The sequence below is a fragment of the Cimex lectularius genome, unplaced genomic scaffold (genome assembly GCF_000648675.2).
Source record: "Cimex lectularius strain Harlan isolate CLEC.00 unplaced genomic scaffold, Clec_2.1 scaffold55, whole genome shotgun sequence".
NCBI lineage: Eukaryota > Metazoa > Arthropoda > Insecta > Hemiptera > Cimicidae > Cimex > Cimex lectularius.
In genome coordinates this window covers 299,314-319,835 of record NW_019392647.1, presented here as the reverse complement: position 1 = coordinate 319,835, position 20,522 = coordinate 299,314, and the positions used below count along the sequence as shown (strand labels likewise).

Here is a 20,522-nt window from a genome sequence, read left to right as displayed (position 1 = left end):
CCTTAGCTTAGAGGGTTTTTTTAAAAGCCTTATGTATTTACATATTAGCCAGAGAACGTTGTTGATTGATGATAAAGTAACAGTAATAATGTTAAATAATATTCCTTTATTATTATTAAATTCCTACATTGCAATAGCAAGAACAGAGTATTTTTAGGAGGAAGGGGAGCGGTGAGAAAATTGCAGGGGTGACGGTCGGAATCGAACCCTCGGTCCGGGGTCTATGTGCCGAGGGTCGACCGCGGTCCGGTAAGACTAGAGGAATTGACATATTAACACCATGGTGGAAATTGCTGTTTTCTTTTTAAACTGATAATATAAGTTACAAGTGTGTGTTAATTTTTAGGTAACACAAAGCCGTTCCTGATTAGGCACAAGTGATGAGATCGCCCAATTTATTCGTAAATTCGCTCTCCTAGGGACTGACAAGTAATCACATTGAAATAAACAATAATTAGAAAATAAATTGTTTAATGATATTGTGAAGAAGAATTGGTAGTTTCGTTAGTACTTTGAATCATGCATCCTGATTACTTTTACCCTCTCATAAGTGCTTGCAAAATTTATTTTAGTTTTACAGTAGTAATTGATACTTTACAGGGGAAAAACGGAGGTATTTAAAAATGAAATAACAAAATACCGGTGAAAAAATAGAAAGGGGATTTTTAATAAAATCGTAATTTTGGAACTTTATCACATCCATTATCGGATCAAGGAACATCGTTTATTTATTTAATTTTATAGACGATGTATCTAATCAAATGCTTTATTACACTTCCTTGGATTGTATCATTATGTAAATGTTTGCCGGTTTAATCTGATTTTTTTTCAGCTAAACACTGTACAATAACATCATCATCAAAAGATTGCTGTTGTATTTTCAATATGTGAAAATATTATTTTACAATATCAATTTTTTTAACGTTTTTAAATTTTAACAATTAATGATTAGGTAATAGAATTTGGATATTAAATTATGATTAGCACTTTAACTAGTCAAATATTTTTAATAAAAAGGTGTTTACTCTTATATAATAAATATTAATGTGAAACATACTGATTTTATAATATAGATTGCCTGTTTCAATTCGACTCAGTTGCAAAACACTAGCTAGGAAATCGAAACATTTAATATCGATTTTTTTATGTATCATTTTAATATGATTTTTAAGATATTGTTTAAACTCAAGATCTCCATCTTTACACCATACAGTCCAGTTAATAAATATATACCAAACAAAGCTAGCAGATTAGGAAAAAAACTTTCTCTGTACAATGCTCCGTATTTTCTAAATTCCAGGGCCGAGTCCTGGAGAACGTTTTGGGCATGCCCATTCGCTCTTTTATGGAAGCCAAGACTGAAAACCCAGAATGGATAGAGAGATAATAGGCGGGCTTTGGCTCAAAATTATGTCTGCGTGTCAATCGGGAAAGACCTATTCTAAGTCTCGTGAGTACGATCATTCATATATCTCAGGTTTTCAGTAGACTACAAATCGTGAACTTGATTCTCAAGAGCTTCCCTGCCAATAACAACTGGTTTTTAAGTTGCATGGCTTGTTTAAATGAATGTATTTATTAGCTCGAATGTATTGGGTAAAGATTCTAAGGCGGAAGATGTCTCTATCATATTTTCATTATTTTTTCTGTGTGACATTGTGCGATTGCGAAAGGTCGAAAGGCGTCTGTTATACCAAAAGCGATGACAGGCAAATTATCGGAAACGACGATGATAGTAATTATGCTAGAGACAAAAAAATTGCAGTAATAGTATGTCCATAGAAGTTTAATAAATAAAAATCTTCTTTTCAAACTGCCAACTATATTCAACTAATGACAGAGATTAAGGTAGTTAACGGTCAGTTAATATTTAAGCTTTCGCCTAATTGGCGACCAATTTAATATTTTTCAAATTCTGAATCGAGGATTTGCATTTGCCATCGGCCCTAGGATGTTCGAGGAACAGAAGAGATCATTGCGCCTATATGCCAATTATGGCTGGAGTCACGTAGACCAGAATATAATTTGAGGAAAGGTCTTTGACGTCAAATTTCTCTTTTCTTTTTTTAGTTTGCAACAGCCTTGGTATTTAGTTTCAATCTTTAAAATCATCCGGTCATCAATTTCGATTTATAACGGCTACAAATGTCGCTGCGTAATAATGCGGGCCTCATGGATTAATTTAAACGGTTTATTTGAATTTATTTAACTGGTCTGACCTAGTTCAGAAAACTCGTGTCTCCATTTTACGGTCATTGAATTAGGTCCTTAAGGTTTTCGGTATTGCACTAGTTAAATAGATCTACGCAAACGTTTTATATATGTTTATAAACAAAACGTTTGCGTAGATCTATTTAGTCAGTGCTAGTTGTTTAGATTGTTCATATAAAATATGAGATAATCGAAAGTGAAAATAAGATCTTTGAATTAAAGATCAGAGGAGGAATTTATCACGGGTTGTTCAATAAATTAAATTGTAATACTGATTATATTAATTACGAGACATTTAATTAGGCAAAACTTGAAAGTAAAGTGTGAGCTCTCAAATCTAAATTATAGAATATTAGATTTGTTTTTGGTCGTCACTGTATGACACACCAGACCAGCGAGGGTAGGTGAACCAAAATCATCTGTAACGACCAAATAAAGATTCATCACCCCACAGATCACATAGAGACATCACACAATTCATTAGATATGTGGCAAATGTGTGGTTTGTGTGATCTGAGGGAAGCAGAATATATTTATCATTTAGTTGTTTTTTCAGGCCCTATAAAATTAAATATTTTAATATAGATGTTCTTACTGAGGACGAACTGTACATGAAAGTGAACAAACTAGAATACCATTTGCAGAATTACTTAAAAAAAGCACTCCGATAAAGAAAAGTAAATTGTCGAATGATTATTTTACGGTTATTATTTTTATTATTATCTGTAATATATAAGATATTGAGTTACAAGGAAGTACATTATATCATGCTGAACCGGCATTGGGTCGGATTTTTGAACTACTCAACTCAAACGTTTCAGAATTGCGCCATCTTCAGTGAGGAACTCGAGTTCCTACTCTAATCTAATCTCCTCAGCCTAAAAAAAATTATTAGGTTATGTAGTGACATCTCTACTTTCAAACATTGCAATAGTTACAATTTTTTGTCCCAATTATTTAAAAAGTTAAAAACTAACTTTTTCAAACGGTAGCCTACCGTTGTACCTGTCAACCACTACAATGCATACATAACCAGGTTAATTAGATTTTATGAAAACTTTTGAAAAATATTTGAAAATCGGTTCAGAAAAACGTTGTATAGGAAAGAAAGTTCAAATGGATTTGTTCGGTTTAACCTTCTGACGGTGTTTCGGTTGTGTAGGAGTTTGGTCTCTTCCACATTATCGTGCTGGCTGAGGCGAAACTGGTGTTTGGCGGCAAATCTTTGTATTTTTGCCGTGACCTCAGGTATGTTAAGATCCTTTTTCTTTACGTACCAAGGTGCATTGACCATGCTGCGTAAAATTTTATCTTGGAGTGTTTGTGTGATTTTGATATTGCTGTGTTTGGTAAAACCCCATAGTTGAATACCATATGTCTACATAGGCTTTAGGACTTGCTTGTATAATAATAATTTGTATAGTAAGGTTGGAGCCTTGTCCTATCAGCCAGTATAGTTGTTTATATTTTAAACCTATTTCTGTCCTTTTTTTCACGTGCACTTCCCATCTCAGCTTGGCATCTAAGGTCATTCCCAGATATTTAGCTGTATAATATAATAGTCCCAAGTGAACGACTTTTGTTGGTAAAGTTTATATGTACTGATTTAAGCTGGTAAGGTTGATTTTCCGTGTTTTTGTCCATTCGTTTATGTTATCACAGCATTGATATCACCGTATCTGCAAATGTTGCACTTTTGACTTACTCTATTTGCGGAAAATCACTGGTGTATAACAAGTAAAGAAATGGACCTAAAATGCTACCTTGTGGCACTCCTGCATTTAATGTTGTTAATTTTGAATATTAGTCTTCTTATGTGTCTCTAAACAGTCTGTCAGTTAGGTAGGAACTGATAACATACACTGCTTTGGTAGCATCCCTTTTAGTTTATTGATGCCAGAACTTGAAAAAAGTTTGTGAGACATTAAGCAGTACAAATTTGTTTTTCTTCAAGGGATTTTTCTATTACGTCCGTTACTCGGTGAATTTGGTCTATTGTTGAATGTCTTGTTCGGAATCTAAATTGATGTTCAGGGATGATTTTCTTTTTTTGGGTGGGGGGTTTTATTCTTTTTAATAATAACTTTTCGAAAAGCTTAGAGACTGCCGGTCTATATTATTTGACCTCGTTCCCCGGTTTTCCCGTTATTTTATCATAATGACGTCTGCGAATTTCCAGATGCTGGAACATATTTCGGTATGATTGCAGCATTAAATATGTATGTTAGTTTAACTATCCCCTTTTTCGGCAGTTGTTTTAGTTTTCTCCAGTGATGTCATATCCTGGAGTCTTTTTAGCAGGTAAATTTTTACTTTCTTGTGCTACTTCTTTAGGTGTAACTCGCTTTATATTTTCTTCTTGCGTTTCAGAAAAACGTTATATAGCAATGAAAACGCTTTTCTGATTGGGCTTATTTTCTTTATTTAACAAATAAATGATTTTCATTTAATTTTGATTGGATGAAACTCGCCGTTAAAAAAACGTTGAAGAAACAACACATCATGTAACAGAGGAGTGCTCAGCAGTAAATTTATGCCATAGACAATTTATACATTTAGTAAAGTCGTAAAAATTATTTTTAGAGCTGTATAATTATCCGATAGGACTTTTCTCAACTTTGGCAAAACGAAGCCAACTGTTCTAAAATAAAACGTCCTATCTCTAGCTGTTCCTGATTTTTTCTTTTTCTTTTTAAATTAGTTATCAAAATTTTTCCTTAAATACCTAAATTATTCCTAAATTTCAAAAACTGCTAACACCTATGCCAAAGACCATTTATGCCATAGTCATTTAATGAAGTTAAGCCATTTAATTATCTTTAGAGATTGAAGTCAAGAAGAATTTTATAAAAATCTGTCTTGTGTTAATTAATAATCACAGGGGTCAACTTTATGCATGTTTGCCGTCAAATTATCCGTTAGGACTTTTCTCAGATTTGGCACAACGAAGCCAAACTGTTCCTAAAAAATAAAATAAGTAAATAAAACTAAATAACAAATACAACGTCCTTTCTCTACCTCTTCCAGATTTTTTTTCTTTGCACAGCGCCACAACGCTTTAACCGATTTCAACGAATAAAGCACATTCTTTTATTTTTCATTCATTCAATTCTTTAAAAACTCTGCTAAAGCAAAAAATTAAATTAAAACTTGGCAGAGTAGAAAGCGACGGTCGTCAAAACGTTTCACTGAAAATTTTAAAATCGTAAACTTTTCATAAATAGGTAGTAAAACAAAGTGCTCGTTCCAACCCTCATAATATTTAAAGTGGGCTATGAAAACAAATTTCCGCTGCTCAGTCTCAAGTTGTTTTGCGAGGTGTATACACCCAACGATCACAATGGCTGAGATACCTGTTTCTAGAAATGGTAAAATGCAATTGACTAGTAAATGGAGTCTTTCGTTTAAAGCTTTTAACCGGTTGACGTCTGCACCTTCAGTTTGTTTATTCTAACCGTTGATATTTTTAGATTTCTTTTTTAAATGTCACCAAATTTGGAGACCACATCTGGCGCTAATATCCACATGCTTGTGAGCAACAAAGCCACCTGAAAAATAATCCGCGAATCATTTACTATAATATATCAAAAACAAGATCCTAAAGTGTCAATAGAATTTTATTTCGATATTTTACAGCTAGAATCTTTTGTCTTTTAACCTTAACTTATGTATATATATGATTCAAATAACAATTAATTTACACAATGTATACATGTAATGATGTAACCCCTATCAATAAGTCTTAAATTATTTTTAAACAATAGTACGAGTGAGATAGGTAATGAAGGCAAGCGTAAGGCGCAATGCCCACTGGAGCGATGCGATAGTGATGCAACATGAAGCGATCTTTAATCGCCCGATATGACTTTTATCGGCGCAACGCTCTCGTGCCCACTGGAGCAAAGTGACAAGCGATACGATACATACCATAGCATCTTTTTACATTAAAGTGTTGTTTTCTGATATTATTTAAATGTCATCAAATTTGGAGACCACATCTGGCGCTAATATCCACATGTTTGTGAGCAACAAAGCCACCTGAAGAATAATCCGCGAATCATTTACTATAATATATCAAAAACAAATCCTAAAGTGTCAATAGAATTTTATTATGATATTTTACAGCTAAAATCTAAACTGGACTCTCCTTTCGTGTTTCAAAAAATGATGGAAGATTTAGAAATGTATTGTGTCTACTGGAAACATAAATTTAATACCGCTAAATCAAAAATTATGATATTTGAAAACAATAAACGTAATTTACGACCAAACAGAAGATGGAAATTTAAAAATAAAATTTTATAAATAGTTAAAATTTGGGGATAAAGAATATATAGATTTAGAAAATTTTTAACGGTCCGCTGTATACAGAATATTATCCCGTCCCAATAATACGCCCAATTTTGCACGTCAAGTTGATTTCTTTTTAAGTTTAAATTACAGTCCACCTTTATTGCCAAAACATTCAATGATCAACAAGTTGGCTAATTTGATTACACATGAAAGTGTGAGGTTAAAGACTGGTTGGGTTAAGGTCTGGTTCGAAAGAGCACAGGAACTCGAAATTTCCATGAATTTAAACAGATTCAGTGCCGAATATAAGTGACCTCGCTTTAACATTTTTGAAGAAGCTCAAGTTGAGGGAAAGGAACAGATTATTGGTCACTGTATCTGAAACAAGATTCCACCTTTACTACAGTCACGCCATGATCATCGCTAGATTACATCATCCATTAGTATAAATAAGGCTAGCTTAATTTTTAAATTAGGAACAAAAATGATAAACTTCGATTATCAACCCTGGAGACAAAATTGTTCACTGTTCAACTATGATGTCAATGAAATTGGAGAATTTAATATAACAGGAGATCTTTGTCGCATGATCAGTGTTTAGCCATTTTAAATGGAGTCAATTGGGATGATTTTTATTCATATACCATTACTGCTTTAAATACGGACAGTTTTTGGTGGATAAATTTAATTTTAATTAATTTTCATTTTATTAGAAAATAATATTTTTCTTAATTTTAATATGTTTACTTCTGTATTTGTTATTTATTTGCATATGTAAACTCGACAGACACTCTAGTCCATTATGTTGATGTCTATTATAGTAGTAATACCTTTTTACGCAATTGTAATCATGAGCTCCTCAGAGGAGGAAGTCATTATTGCTTCCTGGTACTTAAGCCAGCGAAAACAAAAAAGCAATAAAATATTGGGTACACCAATGTGATCTTAACAATATTTTCAGCTCCAGCTTTTCTGCCATTTTCTTCCAAGCTACTCTTGTTAAATTAGTTCTTGAATAATTTTTTAAAGAATAGTTCCATAAACTAGGGTTGTGTTCATCTATTTTGTCAAAAGAAATAGCAGGAGAGACGTCCTCCCGTTGAGTCTACATGATTCACTGACGAATCGCGCCGATCTATCGCCTGGAGCGATTGACACTCTGTGTCGCAACCGATACACCTTAGATAATTATCGGCGTTGCATCGCTATCGCTCTGGTGTGCGGTCTGTTTAAGTACTTAGGCAAGGAATACACATTGTAAGCGATGCGGTGTCGAATTGCATATCGCATCACTTGTCGTATCGCGCATTGCATAGCTCTAGAGGGCAAGGCGCCGTACTTTAGTTATTTATTAAGTTATTAAAATCTACCAAAATAACAATAAATTTGTGATTATTGTTAAAAGTTGTGTTTTAAAATTTAAAAAGTTTTATTCCCTGTCAAAAATGACTAGTTTTTTTAACAATCTTGACAATTTTTTTCTAAATTTTAATACAGACTGATAAAACCTAATTTAATAGCTGCAACAATTTCTGAGATATAGGTAGTCCAAATTTTAAAAACTAAACTTTTTTAATGTTTTTTTTTTAGACAAATTTGATTGAACAAACTCTATTTTTTAATTAATGAATTGCTTATTTTCTTTTCCTTTTCTTTTTTCCCAGGACTCTGACTAGATCAAATCAACCAGCACATGCCACGGCGTTAATAGCACTCTGTTTTGTATTCAGCTATTTTTTTCGGTCTCAAACCACAACACCAAAGCCTTATTCGACATGCACCACAGTAATATATTTGCTATGCTTTGGGCTGAAAATGGGAGCGCAGTTCTGGATGACATTCGTCTCCGGTATGTACTTTGTTACAATTGTCGTTTTATTATTTTATTTTAATAGTAAATTATAGTATGCAATTTTTCTATCTAGGTTTATCACTGTATTTCTCACTTTCGAGGCATGCCTTCGGAGATGTACAGCGAGTGCTCTTCCCTAGGTACTTCACATTCACTTGCATCTTGAGCGCCTTGAACCTTATTGCTTTCTCGATGCTTCATTCGCATATTCAGTGGCAATACAGTCACTGGTTTCAGGTAATTATTTATTTAAATTTCATGCAAGTTTAAAAAAAAATGTTTATGACTATATTACCATAGGCTTAGGATTTAACTGTCTAATAAATAATAATATAATATCTTTAAAGCTTGCAACTAATGGGTAAACCTGTAGCTTGAACACCTTTGATCATTCCATTCTCGTTTGACTGATGTCAGTAGACAGACCACAGAGCAAGATGTTGTTGAGATCAATACAAATCTCTCAGTAGAACGGTGGTTGTTGTCTGGGTACCCCGGGTGCATAGGTCTGGAGGGTAACGAAATGGCGGATGAGGTGGCTTAAGCTGTGAAACCTAATCTCCGAACTTGCCACTGCAATCCTGCCCTCTAACGCAATAACGCATGGTTGAAAGAATGCTCCAGGTGGCACTTGGAGGATCTGACCTGTAGAAGAAGGGTCATCCCCACCCGATTAAGGTTGACACATGGACACTTACTTTTGGGGCAAATCCCACTTTTGTCTGGCATATAATTGCTCAATATGTCTCACCTAATTGAAGTTGCAATTCCTAGGCTTCATATAGAGAGCGCACAGGAATGCCACCCATTTTGAGAATTGTTCTTGAGCACGACAGTGAGTATCTGGGTCTCATGTTCTGATTTTTTGGAAGAAACAGGGTTGTTTTATTGTATTTAAAACAGTTATCTGTTTCTAGTGTGTGTTGAGAGTGAATGTATTTATTTATGTGAGTGGCACATATGTGAGATGGCGGGATATCACATTTCTACATATGTGCCATGGACTATTATAAAAGTGGCTACACTGACAAAAAAACAGTTTACTGGCAAAAGGAATGTTGAGGTCTTTGTGTTAGAGAGGTTAGTGATGTAGCTAGGAGCTTTGACAATTTGTCTTTGGACTTTTGATTTGAAGTATGGACTGCAAGAAGTGATAGGCTCATGTATTACATGTGTGCACAGATAAGAGCTTTTACACTGAGACAAAAAAGTGGCCACTCTTAATATTTTTAATTATCCCTTAGATAATCCTCCCTTATCTTACAACAATATTTGATCTGTTTTAAAGGATTAGTGGTAATTAAAACAGATAAAATCTCCCACATGTGTTTAAAATTGGATTTTGTAAATAAATCTTTGAATAGTATCTTTGTTGGTTTTTCTGTAACCTTCTTTCTAATGTTACGGTGGTTTGACATTTTTTAAGTTGTACCATTCTTAAATTTCAAATTTGTTTGAGATGGTTTTACATGGTACAGATTTGGCTAAAATTTTATTATTGTTGAAGATGAAAGAAGTCAAACATATGTGGACCAAAAGTGAACACAACACCCCATAACCTCTATACCAAAACTTGCAATTGACAGCAAACGGAATTTTTTTTTTTTTGTTAATCTAGTGGAACAGGTGGTTGAGTGGTTAGGGTGTCGACTCGCATTTACCCAGAAGTTGTTATGAGATTTAATTAATTCATTATTTTTATGTTTCAGATGTCTTTAATATCGACGTCTTTCATACTGGAGCTCCTTGCTCGCCTGTATGTTGCCCCAGACGTCATCCGCCTCATGGACACTAAAAAAGAGATCGAGCTGACTGAGCCAGGCGTCGGCCAAGAAATAGCATCACACAAACCGGGAAGGCTACAGTACTGTCCACACTACATGATGATACACTCGAGCTTCAGGAAGAAACACAGCATCATGGCGTTGGCGAATATAATTTCAATGTTATGCACGTTCACACAGCTCTTTTACATAGCTGGATCTATTAGTATCCTCCCGGTTTAAATTTAACTTTATTAAAACAATTTAATTTTTAAATATTTATTTTAAATTCTCAAAGAGAATATTTGAAAACATGAAAAAAAGGAAGAAAAAATGAATCTCACATATAAAAACTGCTTATATGATAATTTAATCATAACATTAAAGTTCCTTTTTTTTATTTAAACTAGTTCTGTTTCTAATAAGTATATCGATTTTTATAGAAATTAAAAAATGATAAAGATTGTATCTTTATATTCACCTGTGTGCAAATGATATTATTTATTGTCATGTGATAACACAACTAAAAACAGTATTAGCTATTATCGATGGATAAATTAAAAAAAGTGTAAATATATTATTCTAAATCTGTTTTAATTGTGCCTCACCGAGCTCATTTTTGACAAAAAATAATTATGATTCTGCTGCGCATTATCAGTATGAAAAAAAGCATTTTTTCTGAACAATAATAATAATAATAGAATAAAAAATGCAATGAACAAAAGGCTATATTTTAATAATTGTTTTTTAAAAAATATATATACACTTGAATGAATGACGCTTGATTTTTTGTCAAATATATTTATATATTTCAAAAAAAAAAAGATTATGTGATTTTTCAAAAAAAAAATTTCAATTAAATAACAGATCCAATTAATTAAATTTACTCAATCCTTTACACAAAAAAAATTAAAGCAACGATTTTGTTTTCTGTTATACATTGTTACTATTCAACGTTTTCGAACTCTCTCAAAAGCAGTTCATTTGTAAAATTTGTGCAATGCACACAAATCACTGTTTCTGAACGGAGTGGAGCCATCCTTTTAGCATTGGTCCTCAGCTCAGATCCATTTGATTTGAGTCCTGACTGAGCAGAGATGAATCCTTTTGTATCGAATCGAATATCACCTGGAGCTCGGGAGTGTTTCTGATTTGGGTGACAAATTCGCTCAGATGAGGATTTTTGTCTAAAAAAATGGTCCTTATAAACTCACTTTATAACATTTCATACAAATATGTATTGATAGAAAAATATACACACCAGCATCTGGTATTGTAAGGAGTGCAGCTACAGCCCTCATCGCCGACCTCTTCAGTTCATCTTGCTTCTCATACTCTTGTTTCACAGAATTAGCTTTTACTTTTAATGTACACGTATGTTTCAATGGCTCCACCAATCCTTCCAATCCTAAAATAAATTAAATTGAGTATAATTATATCAATTTAAAAAAAGAAAAATACTAGGCTTACTTTGAAGGACTGCAGTCGGAACGAGTTGGGCAAGCCTAGCAACCATTAAGTAAGTGAGCATTTTGATATCGTAATGGTCTTTAAGTCCGTGTTCTAAGTGATTGAGGAAATCAAATATATCAAGCCTGTCGAGACAAGCGTCTAAGAGAGTGTACATGCATTCAAATGCTGCCTTTCTGATATCAAGACCATCGTCAACGATATGCTTGAAAGGGCCCATCTCCACTTCTCTAATCAGTGCTTTCTAAAATAATGATATATTTTAATACATTTTACTGAGAAATAAATAAAAGATAAATGCAATTACTCTTATGTTTGTTTCGAGATAGAGCTGAGGAAGGACTGAATCAAGAAGATCCCGGACGAGAGATGGTTTATTATGAGCGGCTGAATTAAACGCTACTAACGCAACTCTTCTAACGTTTAAGTCCGGATCTTCTAATGCTTTTAGGAACTGCCCTATACTTGATCTTAACAATGGATCAATAGTTTGAGGCTGAAAAAAAATTCAATAAGTTATAAATAAAAGTGGGAAAAAAATCTTAACGGTGACGTACCTGATCAGAAATGGTGAACTTAACAGCTGTCAGCACAGTTGTTCTCATCAAAGGAGATTGGGAGCTGAGAGCTTGTTGCAGCCTTGGTAGTAGTGAACCAGGATCAATGAGTGTCAACTTTCCTAAGCACTCAGCCACAACGTTCCTCGTACCTTCTTCTGAGCACTCACAGTGCCTGAACAAAAGTTCCCAAATCGATGGAACATAGCTCAAGAGTACATTGACACCCTCAGCGCTGCTGCTTTGGCATGAAATAATCTGTAAAACAAACATTAATAATCAACGATTATTTGTATATACATAAATAAAAATTTAAAAATTCCCACTTGCCTCTTTGAGTGAGTGAAGTAATAAATACTGCCTACGAGGTTGAGCCTCGATTTCTTGCAGGACGAATGGCAGGTACTGTTTCAAGTTTCCAACAGCTACACTTCCAAGGGCATAACTAGCAGCTGATTTCACCTCTTCGGATTGGTGAGAGAAAGATGTGAGAATTATGTCTTTTAAATTTTCCACTTCGCTCAAATCTCTGTAAATAAATTTTAAACAATAAAAAAAACAAAAACAAAAATTTTTTAATAGCTTACATGTGCCTTCCGATTTCTCCAATCACAAGAAGGGCGAATATCTGCTGCTGGTCACTTCCTGGAGCAGTTTGTAGGTCTGACAAAAGCCTCAGGACAACAGAGAGAGCCTCATCTTGCCATGGGACAGTAACAGCAGCCACACACTTAGCTAAAGAATGGAAAGCCTAAGGGTGGGGAATATAAATAAATTATTCAAATAAACTAAATAATTTTTAACTATCAAAAATATTACTTGTTTGTGCAAAGGAGGCTGGTGTTGAGAAACTGGTGCGGTCAGCATTTCCAATAGCCTTTTGTTATTCAGCCCTGGAAGATTAGCAACTGCTAAAGCTTCCAAAAAGTCCAAAAGCGACGCTAATGCTCCTCCTAAAAGAATTTTAATACTTAAACCAGTTGCCATTTTAATATAAATTGTTTAATTTTACCTTGAAGAAGTGGAGATTTGGCTAGGGTTAAAATTTCAGGGAGCATAAAAGGTTTGTTGAGATCTGACAAGGCAGTCGGTTGTAACTTTGCAATAGAAGTGAGTAGCACGAGTGTTAACTGGGCAATGTGGAGATCTGATTCACTCAATAAAGGTGGCAATTCGACTTTAACCTAAAATAAAATAAACGCTTAGCCAAAGATAAGAATTAAAACTTTAATTAATAGACTTACTTTTTCCAGAAGATTTAAATTAAGTGTACTGCTATAATGATTGACTAAAGTATCAAGCAGTGAGAGTGTGCTCAGTTTCAAAGCGCGTTGGTTTTTACGCAAAAACGAACCAAGAAGAGGGACCCCATCAGTCTAAAAGTCAAAAGGGGAAAAAATTAAATTTAACATTTCAAGGGAAATATCTTAAGAACATCAGAATTACCAAAATTGGTCTGAGGTCGATCTTAAGAGGAGAGGAGGCGACTTTGGTCAAGGCTTTGACTGTTGTAAGCCTTGTTATTTCATTTTTAAGTCTATCAAGAAAAATGGGAAGGCAGGTGGGGAGCTGAGCGTTCAGATGGTCTCCCAAGCTGGAAATAATTTGACCCATGCATGAAATAGCCCTTTCTTTAACTTCTTGGTCTATATCAGCAGCCTTGAGGCGTAACAGAGTACACTGGTAAATCTCATGAGTAAATGGTGCAAAGTTGAATTCGCTGGGTACATCTAAAAATAATAGTAATAATAATATTATATTAAAACAGTATTTCTTTTAAACAAAGCTCAGTTTTACCTAGCGGTCTTAATACTTTCACCAACTGTTGCAGTACGAGTAACGCTTCTGCTGTTATTTTGTAAAATGAATCTGAAACTGCTGATACTACAGATGGTACGAGTACATGCATGTACGTATGAAAGACTTCTGCTGAATGCGTTGTGAGCAAACAGTGCATGAAAGACAAGGTGTCGATTTTCATGTTACTACTTGAATTTCTATCTCTGGAAAAAAAATCCATTTAAGCAATTTGTTTCACAACATTTAATTAATAATTTCTGTTACGCACCCCATAGAATATTGGATACCAGGGATGAGAGCTGGAATATGATTTGTAAGAGCTCCTGGTAAGACAGTCACCAATTCTTTTAATAAAGCAAAACAGTCTTGTCTTGTTTTTATACTTCTTTCTTTCATCTGATTCTGAATTGCTTTTACAAGAGCTGGAACCTAAAAGAATATATTTCAATAATCAAAATAATATAATAAAAAACCGTTTACGAACTTGTTTCTGAAGCAAACACAGGGGAGAATCTTCATCTTCCATACAGTTAGGATCCAAGTTGTTGACCGCAGTGCTTCTAGTTTGTCTCAACAAAGTTATATATGCATGGAAAATATCACTTTTTACATTATCTTCCCTTTCTAAAAAGATGTATAATAGTAATTATAAGAAGGTTACATTTTAACAGAAAGATATCGATACCTTTAAATCTAGCTATAAGAGCGGGTGAGACAACCCTGTACAGTTCTGGAACGTATTCAGGCCTTGTGGCAATTATCGCCTCGAGGCATTTTGCAGATGACCTCCTTACTTTCCAGCTCATGTCGTCGTCATCGGAATAGTCATCATCATCTTCTTCTTCGTCGACGTCATCAAGTTCCATAACACCAGCAGCATCGCTGTCAGCCTCGTCGTAGTTGTAGTTGGGATCATATGTCAAATAACGGAGGCAAAGCTCCCTGACAGTGTTGATGTGAGGTGTAATCTCTTTGGGACATTTCTGCACGAAAGCTTCGCAAGCTTGAAGACAAAACTCTCTGAGTTCGTCGTCGGGTTTTTCGCTGTAGTTTACAACAAGGACCATAACCCTATCTAAATGTTCTCCAAATCTGTGACCTGCTTGTCGGCTAAAAAATAAATAAATAAAAATAATAAAATAAAATTGATGAAAATGAAATATAATTAAATAAGAAAATGAGTATTACCAAATAGCAGCAATGCACTGGATGTAAGTACTAGTTTTTGAATTTTCTGCATCTCGAGTTAAGCCTTCTAGGAGATATTCAATTAATTTGTTGTAAAGGGTTTGATTGCAAGACATCACCAAATGACTTAATGCAACGATCGTACTAAAAACAAACACGATTTAAAAAAATCATAATAAACAAGTTTTGAAGTGCAAGGCTTTACCGTTTACGAACAGCTTGGCGCGGATTGGCCAGCTGGGGTAAAAGAGCATTTAAAATTGTCTGATGGAAAGACACTAAAAGATTTCCAAATCGTGAGAGAAGATCTGCTAAGATGTCCAGAGCTTCCAACTGCACCGAAACATCCTCCTGCTGATAAAATAGTGTAATTTCTTTTTTCTCTGAATATGAACAAATGAGCAAAAATCAAAACAAACTAAACCTTTTCAATTGCTGAACTTAATTTCCCTGTAATTCTTTTACAAACATTAGCAGCTAAAACATTAGAAGCAAGAGGAAGTTCGCTAATGACTGTTTTTAAACCGATACTAGATATATCTCTCAACTGCTCTTTGTCCGATACCATATTAGAACAGAGAGAATCTACAATCGTTTCTACTTGGTACTCCTTGACTTTGTTAACCAATGGGCCAAGACTGCAAAACACCGACAGTTGAGTTATAAATAAACAAGACTTTATTTACAGGAGAAACGTTTTTACCATTTGACAGCCAGGTTTTGCACCTCGCCATTTTTGTCTTCCAAAAGTTTGAGTAACATTTTTACAACTTTTCTCTCAGAATCATCATCAAGTTTAATGCTGTCTTTCTGCAGTTCAGACATCAAATCATTTGTTGCCATAAATCGAAAATCTTTATCAGTTGAGGTCATCTGGGGAAAAAAAAGAGATTTGTGGTTATCACTTTGAATTGTTTGTTAATATGTACTGGAATCGAAACATTTCTTTTTTTGGTATTTTCTTCTTTAATTTTATTTTGTAACTAAAACCTTTGGGGCAATAACCTAGGCAATTCAACAATATGTTCCATGAAATTATTTATTAAAAAAATAATGCGTATTAGGTGTTCCACAAAAATGACATTTTTGAACCCTAATAAACTATTCATTTACTCAGAAAACTATGAAAAATAATACCATTTACATTTTTTAAACGTTTTATATGCCATCCCTTTGCATTTATTAAAGGCTTGTAATCTTGGCTTTTTTTATATATATTTTTTTTTATACGGCAGCTTAGATTGTTGTGATGGGTGAAAAATCAGCACTGATTCTCACTTTAAATCATCAGGATGAAATAGTAGGTGTGCGGGAGGATAAGTTTTAACTTATTAAAGAGGCTGGGGTGCTACACTCGGCCAAAGTTTTTGTAACATCCACAAATAGGGCTGAGCAGTATCTTTTGTTTTCTAGAGCCAAGGATATCATGTCGACTACTCTGAAGCACTGCTGAACAGTGGAATGGTGATGTCGAAATCCAAATTGATAATTAGGAATTAAGTTTTCAGAGTCGAATATGGGAATTAGCCTTTTAAGGAGGAGTCATTCAAAGATTTTAGATAAAATAGGAAGGAGGCTTATTGACCTATAAGAGGACAGGGCACAGGTGGATTTGTGTGGTTTTAGTACTAGGGTTATTAACGATATATTTTAATTTTACTACATTTTAAGATAAAATAGCTTTCATTATGTCTATAACAGTAAAATGTTTTTCATATAAATTATTTAATCCAATTAGTTATTCTTTTTATCTAAGGTTTTTGGATGAGATGAAAAATTAGTATCACAAGCAGGATTCGAGCCCACAACCTTCGGCTCAATATGCCACCGCTCTAACCTTGAGCTTGACACGATTGGAACAATTAATACGGCCAATTATGACCACTAAGCTAATATAGATTAATTTAATAATTAAAAGAAGTAATTACTTCACTATGGCCACTTCATAAGTCACTGAGAATTGACGCCTGATTATATGATATTTGAAATTATGGTAAAAAAACGGAAAATTCAAACAGTTGTAGGATGAGTTGAGATGGGGAGTTGGTGTCTGGGTGGATCGAAGTTGTTAGAGCAGCGGCATTCGAAGGATGTGGGTTTGAATCCCATTCGTGACACTAATTTTTCTTCTCGATCAAAAACCTTAGATATAATTAATATGTGTGCACCACTAAGCAAATATGGATTAAATTATTTAACTTGCACTTTTGTACAGCTATGTATGTTTATGTACATACTTGCATATTTAACTTTATATTATCTCTAATTAAACATATTACTGAGTACAATTCATCTAATACACACTTATTCTTATTTTGACTTTCTAATCAACATGTAAGTACTTGTTTTCTAATTATTTATGTAACATTTTAAAATATGTTATATTATTTTACAATGCCAATTTAAACATTCAAAATAACAATGATAAATGATCTTTTTTAGGTATAATACGAAACATTCTTTTAAGCTAATTTCTTAATTTACATATTGTTTAATACTTAAGTAATTTTTTCCTTTATTTTCTTATTTTTGTTTTTATATTGTACATTTCTATATTTTAACATTTTTTATAAATTGGATTAATTCCGTAAAATATATTATCATTATTATAGTTTCCACTGGATGGGGAAATAGGTTGAGGGAAATATTGCCTTGCAGATAGATGTAATGTACTACATTGTTTTTTTGGGTGGATTTCGTTGGATTTTTGGGGTACTAAGATCATGGCCCAGGGGTTTATTTTCGGAAAGGCAGAGATACTGTGGGGTATGGGCTTAGTAAGTAGAAGAGAGGGAGATGGGAGTCAAGGAATTCAGCGATATGATCTCAGTGTGAAATGACATTCAGATCAGGAAGGGAAGTAAAATCTGTGGAAAGGTGGTCAGAAAAGAAGAAAATTTAAAAAAGTGTACAAATCATTTTGTGACCCACTATACTATGGTAGAAATACTGTATTTTATAATTTTGTGCACATCAATGAAACATACTTATAAAAGTATATACAATGTGTGTGGTGTTACACCAGACCACATCTCACAATCTCAAAATAAGTATATACAACTAGGAATTAATTCTGGCTATTTTCAGAGATTGTTGTCAATTGTCATACGATTTGAACTTCAAAATTAAATGTAGAACTCTGGATAGACATGCATTAATTGTAGAAAAAAACAGAGAATAGAAATATATATATAGAAAAGAAATGAGTTTTGTCTTCCAGATCATTAGCTATTTTATATAAGTATGCTATTCAATAAATTGGAAAAGGGTCCAAAAAAGGTTTGTGAAATACGTGGATTTTTAAAATGAGATGAGAGGAAAAGGAATATGGTGTTTGGGCTCAGGAGGGCCGACTCATGACCCTTGAGAATCACAGTTTGGGAACTATTATTGTGCGGAGTTATCAAGTAAAATAAATTTTCTAGTTCCTAGGTTTTAATATGTTTAATAGGTTCATAGAGATTTTAATATGTTTTATTTGTATTTCATTGAACTTGTTGCACATAATATGGATCAATATGTTTTTATCAGTGAGCTTTTGATGATAAATTTGGCAGCAAAGAGTTCTTGGGGTGTAAATCAGATACCTTTAAGAAAAACTTGAATTTAAGGCAATAAATAATTTGTACTGTTCCTATTAAGTTTATATTTTTTTAAAATCCATATATGTTTAGTGATCATAATTGACCATATTAATTGTTTCAATTAATTACTCTTTTTATCTAAGGTTTTGGTTGAGATGAAAAAGTTAGTATCACAAACGGAATTCAAACCCATGACCTTCTACTGCTGTACCACTTGAGCTTGTCACGATAACATGGATAACAAGAATAAATTTATATTTTGTATTGTAATACGTTATGCACAAGATTTAATTTTTACTTTGCAATTGGCTTGTTATGCTGTTTACAAAATTTATACATATTTCTTACTACTCATACATAAATGTTATTTTAATTATTATGTAAGTCTGTACAACTTGGTAATTTTCCCATAATGTACTTAATAATAAAACTTAATACGAATAAAAAAATTTCAATGATGGAAACTTGTATAATAAATTAAAAATTAAATTCCTCAACTAAATAGAATCTATAGTTCCAAGCATGGCAAGCATACTGTAGTAGAGCCCGGGGATCCGAACCATTAGACAGGTCAATTTGGACTTTTGAGAGAAGGAATGACCTGAGATGAAATAATCGAATCTCTCCGAAAATCAAACATTCAGCTAGGTACTGAAGAACTGTTTCAATTGACTGCGAATTGCAAAGGGAACAGATCCCATCCCTCCCTCTAATCCAAAAAGCAGAGTTCAAATGGAGAACCTCGCAATGAAGTTTTAAAAGCTAATGCAACTCAGATTAAGACCGACGAAAGTGTCTTTTTAAATTAAATAACTATGTGAATGAGATAGGTCTTCAAAAAATGAGAAATCAACTGAGGATTGAGCACAGCGTAAACATTCAGTTCTATGCTGCTCTTTTATTGGAGAAAACAAAGCTGAAAAGAGGTCTAGCCATTTATGGTTATCAAGGGTTGGGATGGTTAGGGAGAACTTATGGTACAGATAGACATTGTGCATACTAGGAAGTCTTGGACTTAATGATTTCTAATGTTATTATTTTTACAAGCTTGGAATCTGAAAGGTATAAGGTTTTAAGAATGAATAAGAAGTGAAACAAATGTATTAATCATTTTCAGACCCATGTATGGTAGTTCTTCGGGGTTTTTTGGGGGGTCTCCATAACAATTCTCTTCTACACTTTGAGTACATGTTGACTATTTGGTGAGATGAGTAAATAGTGTTATTTTGTTAATTTTAAATAAAATTGTGTTTGTTTTCTGTTTTTAATGTACATACAATACATCAATAATTGCAATTGACTTCAAGACATGCTAATATTATCAGAACTAACGCACCCTCCAAATAATGGTAGGGCAGCCATACAATAGAAAAGGCATTCCATGGTGTAGTTGTCAACGTTGACAAAAGAAAAATAGAACTATCTGGTAAATTCGACGTTTGCCATTATACGACGTCGAAAAAACTATGGAAAATCTACGATATTAATGTACTTAATGGCCGGTGGCGATGAATGATGAGAAGGCTGAAAAAATTATGGACATACCTTCTCGAGAAGATTCGCTATCTGGTACGAGACGTTTGCCATTTCGAAATTATCCGTGTTACCGCGTTATGCCGAAAATTCTTTTTCTTCCTCTTGAAAAAACAAAAAAAACAACAACTAAAAAAGTCCCGTTCCTCCGTTCGGGAAAAGCCGGCGAGAAAACAACAAAAGTCTACTCGGACGAAGACATGAGAGCAGTTTAGCACAGAACCATCACAGTGCTTTACTCCGTATCCCCTCTTTTGTATCCCTATTTTTA

At 33.7% G+C, this 20,522-nt stretch overlaps 2 protein-coding genes across 3 annotated transcripts in view; one reads left to right on the top strand and one right to left on the bottom strand.

Moving 5' to 3' along the window:
• The window catches only part of LOC106665075 (transmembrane protein 205), a 21,883-nt gene extending 11,187 nt beyond the window's left edge, over positions 1-10,696 (top strand). Inside the window, exons 2-4 of the mRNA XM_014391255.2 lie at positions 8,169-8,353; positions 8,430-8,593; positions 10,066-10,696. Of these exons, the coding sequence (XP_014246741.1) occupies positions 8,169-8,353; positions 8,430-8,593; positions 10,066-10,362 (646 nt within the window). The 3' untranslated portion in view covers positions 10,363-10,696. The remainder of the gene's footprint in view (positions 1-8,168; positions 8,354-8,429; positions 8,594-10,065) is intronic.
• Positions 10,469-20,522, bottom strand: LOC106665074 (cullin-associated NEDD8-dissociated protein 1). 2 transcript variants are annotated; one of them, XM_014391253.2, is made up of 20 exons: positions 20,264-20,522; positions 15,838-16,007; positions 15,559-15,772; positions 15,340-15,488; positions 15,135-15,278; positions 14,632-15,056; positions 14,431-14,570; positions 14,215-14,375; positions 13,944-14,149; positions 13,593-13,876; positions 13,391-13,522; positions 13,159-13,330; positions 12,966-13,099; positions 12,734-12,897; positions 12,477-12,675; positions 12,147-12,404; positions 11,897-12,085; positions 11,590-11,833; positions 11,381-11,527; positions 10,469-11,306 (listed from the first exon to the last, which is right to left on the bottom strand). In XM_014391253.2, the coding sequence occupies exons 1-20, from the start codon at positions 20,303-20,305 to the stop codon at positions 11,176-11,178; spliced, it is 3,705 nt and encodes a 1,234-aa protein (XP_014246739.1). In that variant the 5' UTR covers positions 20,306-20,522; the 3' UTR covers positions 10,469-11,175. The 2 variants fall into 2 exon arrangements, with proteins under 2 accessions (XP_014246739.1, XP_014246740.1); XM_014391254.2 differs by having other exon boundaries at positions 15,340-15,485.